At 37.9% G+C, this 14,940-nt stretch overlaps 1 protein-coding gene across 1 annotated transcript in view; it reads left to right on the forward strand.

Moving 5' to 3' along the window:
• The window catches only part of LOC128702010 (myb-like protein X), a 53,646-nt gene that overhangs the window by 9,032 nt on the left and 29,674 nt on the right, over positions 1–14,940 (forward strand). Inside the window, 5 exon segments of the mRNA XM_070091707.1 lie at positions 1,948–2,100; positions 3,134–3,259; positions 4,393–4,502; positions 8,693–8,758; positions 11,157–11,250. Of these exon segments, the coding sequence (XP_069947808.1) occupies positions 1,948–2,100; positions 3,134–3,259; positions 4,393–4,502; positions 8,693–8,758; positions 11,157–11,250 (549 nt within the window).

The raw sequence follows: 14,940 nt of genomic DNA on the forward strand, positions 1-14,940 counted from the left end.
AGGGGGACAAAAGAGATTGTAAAAATTATAGAGGAATAAGTTTACTGAGTATACCAGGAAAAGTGTACAGTAGGGTTATAATTGAAAGAATTAGAGGTAAGACAGAATGTAGGATTGTGGATGAGCAGGGAGGCTTCAGAGTGGGTAGGGGATGTGTAGATCAAGTGTTTACATTGAAGCATATATGTGAACAGTATTTAGATAAAGGTAGGGAAGTTTTTATTGCATTTATGGATTTAGAAAAGGCATGTGATAGAGTGGATAGGGGAGCAATGTGGCAGATGTTGCAAGTACATACAATAGGTGGTAAGTTACTAAATGCTGTAAAGAGTTTTTATGAGGATAGTGAGGCTCAGGTTAGGGTGTGTAGAAGAGAGGGAGACTACTTCCCAGGAAAAGTAGGTCTTAGACAGGGATGTGTAATGTCACCATGGTTGTTTAATATATTTATAGATGGGGTTGTAAAAGAAGTAAATGCTAGGGTGTTCGGGAGAGGGGTGGGATTAAATTATGGGGAATCAAATACAAAATGGGAATTGACACAGTTACTTTTTGCTGATGATACTGTGCTTATGGGAGATTCTAAAGAAAAATTGCAAAGGTTAGTGGATGAGTTTGGGAATGTGTGTAATGGTAGAAAGTTGAAAGTGAACATAGAAAAGAGTAAGGTGATGAGGGTATCAAATGATTTAGATAAAGAAAAATTGGATATCAAATTGGGGAGGAGGAGTATGGAAGAAGTGAATGTTTTCAGATACTTGGGAGTTGATGTGTCGGCGGATGGATTTATGAAGGATGAGGTTAATCATAGAATTGATGAGGGAAAAAAGGTGAGTAGTGCATTGAGGTATATGTGGAGTCAAAAAACGTTATCTATGGAGGCAAAGAAGGGAATGTATGAAAGTATAGTAGTACCAACACACTTATATGGGTGTGAAGCTTGGGTTGTGAATGCAGCAGCGAGGAGGTGGTTGGAGGCAGTGGAGATGTCCTGTCTAAGGGCAATGTGTGGTGTAAATATTATGCAGAAAATTTGGAGTGTGGAAATTAGGAGAAGGTGTGGAGTTAATAAAAGTATTAGTCAGAGGGCTGAAGAGGGGTTGTTGAGGTGGTTTGGTCATTTAGAGAGAATGGATCAAAGTATAATGACATGGAGAGCATTTAAATCTGTAGGAGAAGGAAGGAGGGGTAGGGATCGTCCTCAAAAAGGCTGGAAGGAAGGGGTAAGGGAGGTTTTCTGGGCGAGGGGCTTGGGCTTCCAGCAGGCGTGCATGAGCATGTTCGAAAGGAGTGAATGGAGACGAATGGTATTTGGGACCTGACGATCTGTTGGAGTGTGAGCAGGGTAATATTTAGTGAAGGGATTCAGGGAAACCTGTTAGTTTTATATAGCTGGACTTGAGTCCTGAAAATGGGAAGCACAATGCTTGCACTCTAAAGGAGGGGTTTCGGGATATTAGCAGTTTGGAAGGATATGTTGTGTATCTTTATACATATATGCTTCTAAACTGTTGTGTTCTGAGCACCTCTGTAAAAACAGTGATTATGTGTGAGTGAGGTGAAAGTGTTGAATGATGATGAAAGTATTTTCTTTTTGGGGATTTTCTTTCTTTTGGGGTCACCATGCCTCGGTGGGAGACGGCTGACTTGTTGAAAAAAAAAATACATAAAAGAAAATGCCATAGAGGTGATAATCATAAAATGTAGGTATTCCTGCCTGGCGAAAGAAGTGTTGGCAAGCAGCTTAACACATGCTACTTAATTATAAGGATATCACCTTTAAAGTGGTGCCTTTGTTGGTTGTCACAGTTAACATATTCCAGGACAGTGCACAACATTACTAATAAGTTTTAAAGTTGATCAAAAACTTTTTTTTTTTTAACACACTGGCCATCTCCCACCAAATTTTTAAATTTGAAAACCTTTTAAGTCTAATTTATTTTTCAGCTTCGTTGGGAAGGAATTCCCCATTAACCCCTGATGAAAAGTCTCTGAAAAAGCTGTCTATGTTGACTTCAGTCCTGTGCATCCCTCGACCCCCCAAAAAATATAGTAGAAAACCATTCAGTTTGGAAGACTGTATGAAGGCATTTGAAAAAGGTAATTGTTGTTCTATTAGTTTTAATATATAGTATGGTTGTGTATCATAAGAGGTGACTAAAATGCTGGGAGTGAGGGGGTAGTAAGCCCTTCTCCTGTACACATTACTAAATTTATATAGAGAAATTTTTGTTTTTGTTTTTGGGCCACCCTGCTTCGGTGGGATACGGCCTGTGTGTTGAAAGAAAGAAAGAAATATAGTATGGTAAATGGTGAACTCTTCAACATTCAAGAGTTCAGATTTTGAAATGGAGCAGCAGACAAGAGTCCAATCTGGATATAGCCATTATTTAATCTGGAGAATAAGTACAATCATACCCCGCCCTGCATCATTAATTGGTTCCAAGAGCAATGTTGTAACCCAGTTTTTTGTGTAAACTGGACAAAATGCCTTTAAAATAACTTAAAGTGATGACATACACCATAAAACTATCTTAAATAACTCACAAAAGAATGTAACTATTGCTAAACTGTAAAGAACACTAAAAAGACATTTTAGTCATATTATTTAAAGAATAATGAACACAGTTAAAAATATTATGACGTAGATGATGTTACTGAGTAATGTAAAGTCAGACGTAATGATGTTCACTGAACTGAAATTTGCTCTAGAAAAGTGGCGTAAAGGTGAATTTAATGTTGGCCAAAATGTCGTGAAGCTGCATATGGCTGTACTGGGATATTTGTTTTCGGGAACATTTGCTCCTATTAAATATTACATTCTGCTGTAATTCTTCTGGTGTATGTTTAAATGTACTGCATTGCCAGTCTCCAACACCATTCCCATTTTTTATTCCTCATGTATATTGCTTTATTTAGGTTATCTATATATCTTCTTTATACGTAAACGCCATATTGAGAAATAAAAGTCATGACTCACAACATTCAGTATACCTTTCACATTAACTTCCACTTAAAACTCATTCTTTTCTTGTTTATAAGGCAAGTATCATTACTGTATGCATTATATGTCAAATTGCCATGAGTAATTTTTTATGTGCTGAAATAAGTAAATTTTGTTTTAATTTTTAAGGATGGAAGCGTGAGATTGTTTATCGGGCAACTGTTGATCCACATAAGAGTGGAACTAAAGCTGATATTTATTATTATTCTCCTACCGGGAAGAAACTGCGATCAAAAGTGGAGATTGAAGATTACAGTAAGTATTTTACTTCTTCATAGAAACATAGTAGCTGGTCAATTAGTTTAGTTAAAATAAGTACATTACTGTTCATACAGTATTTTATTTACCATATTGGCCAATTCCCACCAAGGCAAGGTGATTGAAGAAAAGGAAACACATTGAGGTTCATTCATTTCTTAGCTGTCCTTTCTAAGGTGCATGAACCTCACATTCAGATCACCCACCAAACCACCACATTACAAATTCTTTCAAGAGTTTGGGGTAACAAACAGGTAGATTCAGCTGCTTGGTCAGCTATTCATGCCCTCCCAATTCTCAAAGGGGTATTCCTCTCTCAGACTATTTTTCAGTGATCTCTCGATAGCTCTGAAACCACTGGCGACAATGATGATATGTGTTAGACCTTAGTCATTTTTTTCTTTTGAAACACACTCAGGTTTCTGGCTGTCTTCTTTCCACTGATGTCTTATTTGGGAGAGACCACTTTCCCCACCTACATATCGGCCACTTGTGCCTCACTCGTAGACACCTCCTGGAAAAATGTCTGGCACTGCTCTGTGAACTATGAAGTTGCATTATCAGTTCACTGTACCTTAATTGATTATCCTGTCTATCAGCAGGCACACAGAATACACTTCCAATGTCTCCACTGGCCCAACACACACACTAGCTGATACCCTTGCTGAAACTCCCACCTTTGATGCAGACACACACAGACATTTTAACAGAAACTAACATATTGCACCAACTTTGACTATAATTTACCTCTCACTCTTCCCTACCCCTCACTAACACTTACCCTTGGATACTCCTGCCTCTCACTCTCTCCTAACCTCTGCATATTCCTTCTTTAGCATATCCCTCCTTTAGCATGTATGACCCTTTTGGGTTTAGCACTTCATTTAATTATATTAGTTTTATTTTTCTGAGAGCAGGCACTATATCTTCCATTTCCAGAACATGGTTCCCAAAAACTGACATTTAGACATCAGGGGTCCCTAATGAGTTTAGAAGTGGTGTGGAAAAGCAGGGAAAAAATTGGACACTCCTGTATGGCATTCTCAATTATATTTTAATTAAAAGGTTTTGTGTGAAAGCTTGCTTTCTTCGGTAGAGTGATCATTTAACACATCACTTTTCTTTCTCAGTGTCTCGACATGAAATTAAGGACCTCTGCTTGGAAAATTTTACCTGGATTAAAGAGCCAATAGGGGTCAAAGAAGAATATGAGCAGATTCGTCATGCATCAAAATACTTGGTAAGTTCACAGATGTTGTAGAGTTTTATTATAGTGTGAGGGAGTCTACATTGCTTGTAGGTTTTGTGGTACCAGACAAGCCCAGCCCAGAGTCTGGCTGTGGGAGTAGGAAAACTCTTGATACCCATCGAATGTATTATGAAGGATATTGTTATGGTTCTAGGTAGTAAGTTGGTAGACAGCAGCCGCCCGGGGAGGTGCTGCCGTCCGGCCAGGTGAGTGTAAAACGGAAGCCTGTGGTTGTTTTGCACGATGGTGGGATTGCTGGTGTCTTTTTTTTTCTGTCTCATAGACATGCAGGGTTTCGGGTGCGTCTTGCTACTTCTACTTACACTTGGGTTACAACACACATGCATGTACAAGCATATGTATACACACCTCTCTGGGTTTTCTTCTGTTTTCTTTCTAGTTCTTGTTCTTGTTTGTTTCCTTTTACCTCCATGGGGAAGTGGAACAGAGTTCTTCCTCCGTAGGCCGTGCGTGTTGTGGGAGGCGACTGAAATGCCAGGAGCAGGGGGCTGGTGGCCCCTTCTCCTGTATATATTACTGGGTGTAAAAGGAGAAACTTTCGTTTTTCCTTTTGGGCCACCTTGCCTTGGTGGGATGCGGCCGGTTTGTTGAAAGAAAGAAAGAAAAATATTAAGTTTGGTGTATATGATGATAGTGACAAAATTTAATATTTAAATGCATTATACAGGTACACATTCCTTTATCAAAACCCATGGGGCCAGTAGTGTTAAGAATTTCAGAATTTTTTGAATTTCAGAATGAAGCTGGGGTCTAGGGCAGCACCCCATAATCAAACATTAACACTGCAGCAAAAATGTATGAATACTCACTCTAAGTGAGGTAAATGAAGACTACAAATACTACTATGGTTTATTTATAGAGTAATATATTGATAAATGAAATAATGGGATAATTATAGACCAGGAACATGATTCTCAAGTGACGAAGCAGCACTATGTCAGACGGTGTTTTTAAAGACTTAATTGATCACTCATTTTCACCATATCATCTATGGGGACTTTTTCACCTATGTTCACAATGTCATCATCGTCATCATCATCACTACTATTCTCATGCTTATTTGTATTTAACACCGTTTCTTTAAATCATAAACAGCGGTAGTTCTAACACCATATTCTAACACCATGCTCAAGCTTCTGCAGTAACTCTACTTTCTGCGTTATTGATAACGTCAGATGCTACCATTTCTTTTTCTCACTGTCACCCATAGGGGTATCAGTAGTTCTTTTTGACATTTTCACAGTGAAATTAAACACAGTCACAAAATAAAGAGCAAAAACAAAATATCAGCGAACAGCAGACGCACGTGTGAACACAACAAGCGCTGAGACACAACTGATGCCTGCCACTCTGGCCGTCAGTGACTGATGCTCTACATTGCATGAATAAACTTCGGTTTTTGGAACTTTTTGAATTTCAGAATTTCGGATAAAGGAATGTGGACCTGTATATACAGTATATGCATAACAAAAATTTCCATAGTTATACAAACTCATCACAATTTTCAGGCTTTTTCACTTGTGTTCACTATAACTCTTCTGCACCAGTACCTAGCAGTAGTCAGCTATCAAACTGATTATCAGGTTTCCCTGATATCTCTTCTCTGTGGTAGTTGGTGAAATCATTCACCACAGGGTTCCATATCACAGAAATCATATGCATTGGAGCAAAACTAAGCCCACATTTAAATTCAGCATCCAAAACTGAATTAGAAGCATGTTTTTAAATGTGAACTGAAATGTTTGTTGGTCTGTGTTATTAGTTTTAATTTTATGACTTTCCTTCATCAAGCATAATTGATATATTAAAAATTTAATTTCACCCTCCACTAACAGTAATATATTTGAACTTGTGATGCATGAAAGCAAACCACGATATGGGTGGGAATTAAAATTACGGCTAGTGAGTCATAAAATTCCAGACAGACGCGTTAGCCACTGGACCAGCTGGCTAACGCATTAGTCTGGAGTTTTATGACTTACTAGCCGTGAGTTCAGTTCCCTCCCATACCATGGTTTGTTTGCAATCATGTCATTATGATTTCGTGAGTCATGATGACAGCTTTGAGAGGATCTGAGCTACAATTCGTCATGGCCACACTGGCAGGAGACTCATCTGTAAAAACTTTCATTTGTGGTCACATTGGTGCCTATGCTAACCTTCCTATGGTGTAAAAATATACTTAGTTGGCTTAATCTTTTTGTAGCCAGCTGGAGTTTTACAGCTCACTAACCAAGAGTTCAATTCCCGCCTGTACCATGGTTTGTTTGCAATCGTGTCATTACAGTTTTGTGAGTCTTGTGATGCATGTTACATACCTTAATCTGACTTGATTTTTATATCAGTTACCAGTGATGTCAATGATAGTTTGTTTCTTACTGATTACTAATGATAACATTAAATCTTGGTTGTGTGTTGCCTTTAGCTTTTACTGTAATTCTGATTCAGCATTGTACGTTATGCTAATAATGGAAAACCTATGATACACATTATCTTCCAGTGATAGAAGTTAAGCTCAGATAACCTAAATTTGCTCATATTCATTTAGTCATTATAGTAATTGTCCTACATGAAAATCCAGTAATTGAAGAGTAGAAAAGATTTTTTTTTTTCAACAAACTGGCCATATTCCACCAAGGCAAGATGGCCCAAAAGAAAAATGAAAGTTTCTCTTTTTAAATTTAGTAATTTATACAGGAGAAGGGGTTACTAACCCCTTGCTCCTGGCATTTTAGTCACCTCTTACAACATGCATGGCTTATGGAGGAAGAATTCTGTTCCACTTCCTCATGGAGATAGGAAATAAACAAGAACAAGAACTAGAAAGAAAATAGAAGAAAACCCAGAGGGGTGTGTATATATATGCTTGTACATGTATGTGTAGTGTGACCTAAGTGTAAGTAGAAGTAGCAAGACGTACCTGAAATCTTGCATGTTTATGAGACAGACAAAAGACACCAGCAATCCTACCATCATGTAAAACAATTACAGGCTTTTGTTTTACACTCATTTGGCAGGACGGTAGTACCTCCCTGGGCAGTTGCTATTTACCAGCCTACTACCTAGAGATGGGGTCCAGTCCCTGGACCCATTATGTTCCTTTGTAATCTTGTGACTACTGCCCACAGGATGGGTATGGGGTGCATAATAAGGATATTAAACTAACTAACTACCTAGAGAAAAGATATATAGTATATAATTTTCTTAGGGAAAACAAATTGAGACATTGAGCAAACCCTCATTTTAATAGCTTAATAGGGAAAGGCAGGTAGCCGGTAATAGTGATTGTAGTGGATATAGATGAGATTATTTTTTCTGTGGCTGTAACAATTGTGTTAAGTTGGCTATCACATTTTGTCCTGAATTTCCAGTCTGTTAAACTGAGGTCCATTAATTGAGGGTTCACTTACTGTATAATATGTAATTATTACAGCAGTACAATATATCATATTTGGACAATATTTGATAAAACTTATTAATTTCTTTAGTGGTAATTATCAGGGCCAGTTTAAGGTTTTGAGAAGCCTAAGGCTGATAAAAATGAAGTTCCAAAAGTATTATATAAAACAGGCTATCTTTTTTTATTTGGTATCGGCTTGACAAAGCTCCTGGAGAGCGAAACATTGCCACAATAAAATGTCACATTAGTTGCACTTGTGTCCTTTTACTGTAAAGGACCTGCCTAGTATGGGCCAACAGGCCTGCTGCAGTGTTCCTCCTTTCTTGTGTTCTTGTGTTCTTATATAGTTGAACTTGCTATTTAGAACTTGCAAATAGAGGTTCTACAAATAAATATAAATATAAATATAAATATTGTTTCAAATTTTAGGTCATTTTGTGTTTCAGAGACCATATCTCTTGAAATATTTTCTTTAATTAGGTTAATATTGACATTCATAAGAAAAAAAATGTTTTGGGTTTGGAGAAACTATTGATTGGCTCAAATCCCATCAGTTTGTACATTGCAATTACTAAAGATAATCAGGCAAAAATTTGCCATGGCTTCAGGTTCACTTTATTACTTTTCAATAAATTAGCATTGAAAAACATGACAGGCCTAAAGCTGTAGCATTTTTTTCAGCCTTCAGGTAGAGTTAGCCCTGGTAATTATAAGTCGCAATTATTATCTGTACCTCTATCCTGTACCTCCTTTCCCATAGAAATGGTGTGCTGCAAACTCAGAGCAGCCCCACAGCTCACTCACGTGTATCCTCAACATACATACAGTGAGTTAAGTGAGCAGCTTCTTGCATACTGCTAGAACATATCATCATTATTCACTGTATTAAGTTGATTCTCCAACTGTGCTTTCCTCTCCATTTACTCTTTCATCCATCCTCTCTCTCAAAACACTTCTACTGCTCAAAATTCATGTTAATTTTTCTGGTAATATTATTTATAAAACTCTATTTAGTAGCAACTCATTCACACATCTACCCATTGTTTGTTGTCTGTCCCCATTCTAGTGGGTATGGGAGGGAAGGGCCATTGATGCCAGTGAAGGCCTCTTGATTCAAGGAATTAGAGATGCACTCCTCTTCCATGAGTCAAACCTGTTTACCTCCTTTTCCCAGTCTCTTGAGACTCGTAATATTAATTGATGTCTGTCTCTAGTACTCTTACCCCATTTAATGCTCATGCATCTCTATCATTCTGTTGTCTAACATTTGTTCCTTCCAACTGTACTACCTCAGTAGACTTTTGAACTTCGGCATGTCTTCTTGACAAATATTAAATGTTTTAAAACATGAAAAACTATTTTTTTTTTATAAATAACATTATACAGTGTCCACAAAAACAATCCAAACCTTTCCTTTATTATTATGAAAACCATTAAGAAGCAACAATATAAACATTATAGAAGAAAAACTGTAATACTTGTTACAGTGTACTTACAATATATTTTGAGTGTGGGGGAAGTACAGGAGGCAGTGGATAGAACGAAAGGGGGACACAGCAAGCCTTCAAGGTTATGTATTACAAATGTCTCACGGGGCTATGGATAAGAATATCTTCAACGAATGAAAATTATTAACACCTTTATTATGGATAAAATAAGAAAGCAAAACCAAAAGAGTGTAAAATCACAATAATAATAATAATAATCCCCCTTTGGGTATGCTTTCACTCAGATTCCAGAAGTAATCAGTGGCTAACTTGTTGATCCGAATGTCCTTGAACTCCTGCTGTAGGCACAACATGGATGAAATGTGGCAGGATTCTGTCTTTTTCATGATATTCCAGGCATTCTCAATAGGATTGAGGTCTGGACTGTTCCCTGGCCACTGTAAAACTTCAACATTTTTCTCGGCAAGCCACTTGGTTACTTTTTTGGCCTTGTGACAGAGGCGCTATTATGTATAAAGGGGGTGCAGCTGTGAATGGCAATGTATCAGTTGGCATTCAATGTAATGCTTTGGGGAAGGAAACAAACTACAAAACCCCCCCCGTTGACCAAGTAAACCCCAAACCATGACAGATTATGGGTGCTTTACAGTGTTCACTGTGTATTCAGGGTCATACCTGCTTATGGAGGAGGGGTGCCTCAACCTCCTTTGATAACCTTGAATGTTCTGAAATGTGGATTCATCTGGCTACATGACTTTCCATTCATCAACATTCCATTGTGCATTTTCCTGGAAAAATGCGGGTGTTACTTCTTCATATAGGGTGTGAGTAGTGATTTCCTTGCAGAATTATGACTTGGCAGGCAGAGGTCTTTTTGCAGACAGAAATGGATGCACTGAATTGAGAGGTCACCAGTTCAGGATGCATTGCTTTGAGCTGTGATGCAGTTAAATACAAATTTAATGTAGTTCTCTGCATAGAATGGTATTTGTGTGTTTAGATGTACTCCTTGGCTGTCTGGTATGAGGTTTTGTAGTTGGAATGATGTCAGGTGGGAGGCCATGGGTGGCGGTAAGTAACACCATTATACTGGACTTACCTTGCTCAACCAGTAAGGTGACAAACTTCCTTTATGGTGATTTTTTCTTGTCGCCAAGCCACGTAATATAGGGCTCTTTCCTCACTATTTATCTTTGAGTGACCCATATTTATCTACTTGGCACTACACAGCACTAAATATTTTGGGCATTTGGGGGTAGAGCAATGTAACAACACTTTATCTCACTACCATATGCAGTTGCACTGAGAGGTGATACTTTCTTGCTGTAGATTTGCCAGTATAATCGCCTGGCCTAAGCTTTTTCCAAGAGGTGGCCCGGCCTTGGTTCCCTGTTGTGGGAGTGTCTCAGACCAATGTCTGCCATGGGAAGAGGTATAAGTACCTCCTCATTGTCTGGGACCACCAGGCCTAGCCCCATTCCCTGCACCTACGGGGCTCGGAGGGAGAAGCTAGGCACCTTGGGTTGCCACAAACCCCACCTACACTGGGCTCGAAGGGTGTGGCAGCTACATAGCAGCAGACGATGTCAGGAGGTGCAAAGGCAGCAAGCACTGCAGGGTCTTTTTGGAACCACATCCCAGCTTTGGGCTGAAATCTGAGCACTGGGGAAGCTCAAAAATGCCTCTTGCTGTGTGTTGCTGCTGCTACTACTACACTTGTCCATTGCACTCCATCAAGAGGTGACACATACTGCAGTTTCTTATATTAACTCCCAGTTGACAGATACCTCCAGAAAATATTCAAATGAAGTAAAGCATCAAATACACAATATGAATCTGTACCGCTTTATACTTTTTATAATGGAGGCAGGTCAGGATTATTATTGTGGATAGTGTGTACATAATGTTGATCACAGGAAGCCTGCATATGCCAGTACTTATGTGAACCTTGCCCAAGTTACTGTACACCAGCATTGATAATTTTAAGCCAGTCAGTGAGACATTTTCGAGGTATAAATGAAACTCTCTAGGTAGTAGGTTGGTAGACAGCAACCGCCCAGGGAGGTACTACCGTCCTGCCAAGTGAGTGTAAAACGAAAGCCTGTAATTGTTGTACATGATGGTAGGATTGCTGGTGTCCCTTTTTTCTGTCTCATAAACATGCAAGATTTCAGGTACATCTTGCTACTTCTACTTACACTTAGGTCACACTACACATACATGTACAAGCATATATATACATACCCCTCTGGGTTTTCTTCTATTTTCTTTATAGTTCTTGTTCTGTTTATTTCCTCTTATCTCCTGTGGAAGGGAATATAGAATTCTTCCTTCCCTGCTTCATGCGTATCAGAAGAGGTGATTAAAATGTCGTAGTTATTAAGGCATTTAAGTACCATTACACATGCATGGTAATAGGAAATTTTTGAGCAGCATGTGGATGACAGTTTTGAGACTGGCATATAAATTCTAATATCGCAGAATACATTTATGCATGTAAAGGTTGTGTTAATGTGATGAAGTGTCCCCACCCACTGTAAATTTAGGTTGAGGGTCAGAGAGGAAACTATTCATCACCTTCTGCATTTAAATAGTTTCTGTTTTTTTTTCCTATGAATCACTGTTCTTCCCACACATACCCATCCATACCTGTCCTATTCTGTGTGATTTCCTCAATACCTGTGTATCTTTCTAGCCCACCTTTCTCTAAATAATCACTCTTCACATCTTACCCTAACCATCTCCTCTTTAATTTATTAACTTCCTATGTTGCTCTCATCCATTGATGACATTCTCTGTAATCTGGTGCAAAATTCTTTTACCTACTGTGTAAATACTACTACTACTGCTTCTTCTCAACATACAATGTATCCCACCAAGGCGGGTGGCCCAGTAAAGAAAAATCTAAAGCCTTAAATTTAGTAATATATACAGAGAAGGGGTTACTAGCCCCTTGCTCTCACTGTAACTATTAATAAATAATGATGTGATATCTTTCACCCTCTAAAAAAACACGCTCATCCAGAAGTCTACTAACTGACAAACTACTGTATGCCCTATATCATATCTCATGTACTTTGCTTCTTTTCTAAAATGCTATATGACCTATGTTCCTATATGTTTTTTGTTCCTTACTTTTTACACACGTTATTTTTCATAAGGGGCTGATTTTTCAGGAATGTAAACTCATTCATGAGAGGGTCTACTGTACTTGATCATTTTTTATTAAGAATCATTTATTGTTAACACTAAATAAGGTACATCTTTAAATGTTTCTGAATATTCAGATTTAAGGAACTTTAGAAATTCTGCCCAAACAAAAATATACATCTCTAGTAAGTATTCTCACACCAGGTGCTGGTGGCAAATGTGGAAAGTCCAGCACACTGTGTTTGTGCAACACCTCCCCAAGTGACACAAAAGTGGTGAACCAGTTATGCCTTCTCTGTTACACTGTGTCAACAAACGTGAAAAGAGGTAGACCACCAAAACACCTAGTGAAAAGCCCATAAAGCGTGCTCAGATGAAGATCACCCTTATTGTAAGTTATTTTAAAAGCTTCTTATGTATAGTACAGCAAAAGAAGAATGTAATATAGTATAGTGGTATGACAATGCTTTGTATGGGGTAATAAGATATATTTTAATGTTACATGGGGGCTACATGAGGTAGAGGTGTCAAGTGTTTGGAGCTCAGTGTGACATGTAAATATGGATACAAAGATAAGGACTATATAAATTAAGTCAGTATAGTGTCATGAAGGTAAAAGTAATTTAGAGAGGGGATGAAAGAAATGGTAGGAAATATAAATGAGATAAGTCAAATAAAGAGGTGAAGGAGATTTTGAGGCAGGGCTTGAGTATTCAGCAAGACGTGTGTGTGTGTGTGTATGTTGAGTATATAATGAGTAAAACAATTAATTTGTTAGTTGTGAAGTGCTGTATGAACAAGGTAACATTTGTGATGATAATCAGGGAAACCAATTAGACTTGAGTACTGAGATGGGAAGTATAATTGTCTGCATTCTGAAAGATGAGTGGGAATGTTGTAGCAGATATTCCTTCACTTGGCTAGACAGCTTTAATTAAGTGATGAAAATGTGTTTAATTTTTTTGTGGGAAATGGTTTCAGCAGCTTATTTTGACAGTCCAGTGACTTCTTAAGATCTAATTAGGTTTCAAGTGCGCTTATGCTGTGATATATTCAAAACTTGTTTTATTTTTATTTAATCTGTTGCAAATGCACACTATGTTTAACAGTTTATTTTATTCTATTATGCTCATTGTTTTATTCTGTAATCTAGATGCTTGAGTTCAGTATATTTTATAAAATTTTTTGCTCATTACTAAATAGGAAAACACATGCTCCCTTTTCTTTGACAGTGCACGGTTGATGTATTATCAGTGTTTTTAGTCCGAACAGAAGTGATGGCGCAGGCATTTTTGTGGATATAATTCATTAGATGGAAAATTCAGCAGTCAAAAAGAAATGTAACTGAGATACAGTTGCAGACTCATCAGGTACTCTCTGAGGTTGCTTACAGGGTTTTTAACTGACTTGTACTACAGGTATGTAATTGAAAGTTAGTTACTAGAACCTTACGTATATATATTTTTTATTAGAAAATTGCACCACATTTTTTATTCTGATAAAATGTTCTTTTTCTGTATAATCTAGAATCATTGAGTTTAAAGCAGAGTGTGGAGCTCAGCCTGGTATGTTAAAAAAACTTTATCCTCAGACCCAGTGACAGTGAAGTCATCATGTTAGAACACCAGGCAACTAGTAGTTCTGTCACATTGCTAGCTCCATACAAATCCTTCAGTCAATAAAAGCTGGAATCTTGGTAAAAGTTTGGTTTTTAATTTGTAGAAAACTTAAGTTTGATGTACAGTGTACAGAAATGTATTATTTTGTATTAGTTTTCCTATACCCCAGAGCATCAGACGGTGCTCTCTAAGGTATGTGGGGGAAATATGCTTATTGAGTCTGGGCTGTGTGTGAAAGTACTGTGTTTAGTTCAAATCGTATTCTGGACTTGTGAGATACTGCTTGCTCGTTTGTAAATTGTTATGTATGTACACATATTATTCACATGTGCACAAGCATGCACACACATACAGGTAAAGCTCAGACTGTTTTATGGGGATTTTAGTAGGTCTGATTCAATTATATTGGACACCAGCCATGACCAATTATTCGGTTATATTTTATTATCCTGAGAAATAGTGAGGCAAAATCTTGGATTATTTGTAATTAATCCAAGGTGATCTAGGAACCAGCAGGTCGCACTTGAGTTCTGGAGAGATGGAAGTACAGTGCCTGCACTCTGAAGGAGGGGTACATGTTGCAGTTTAAAAATGTAGTAAAGCACTCTTCTGGCAAGACAGTGATGGAGTGAATGATGTGGTGGTGTTTTTCTTTTTGGCCACCCTGCTCCTGTGGAATCGCCAGTGTGTTAATAATATAATAAAACAAAATGAATTCAAATGGAAGGTACATGTAATATAGAGAGACCTGGAAATATGATAAATGAACAGGAAATGTTGTTTTAATACTA

Source organism: Cherax quadricarinatus, chromosome 37, assembly GCF_038502225.1.
Source record: "Cherax quadricarinatus isolate ZL_2023a chromosome 37, ASM3850222v1, whole genome shotgun sequence".
In the NCBI taxonomy this organism is placed as follows: Eukaryota; Metazoa; Arthropoda; class Malacostraca; order Decapoda; family Parastacidae; genus Cherax; species Cherax quadricarinatus.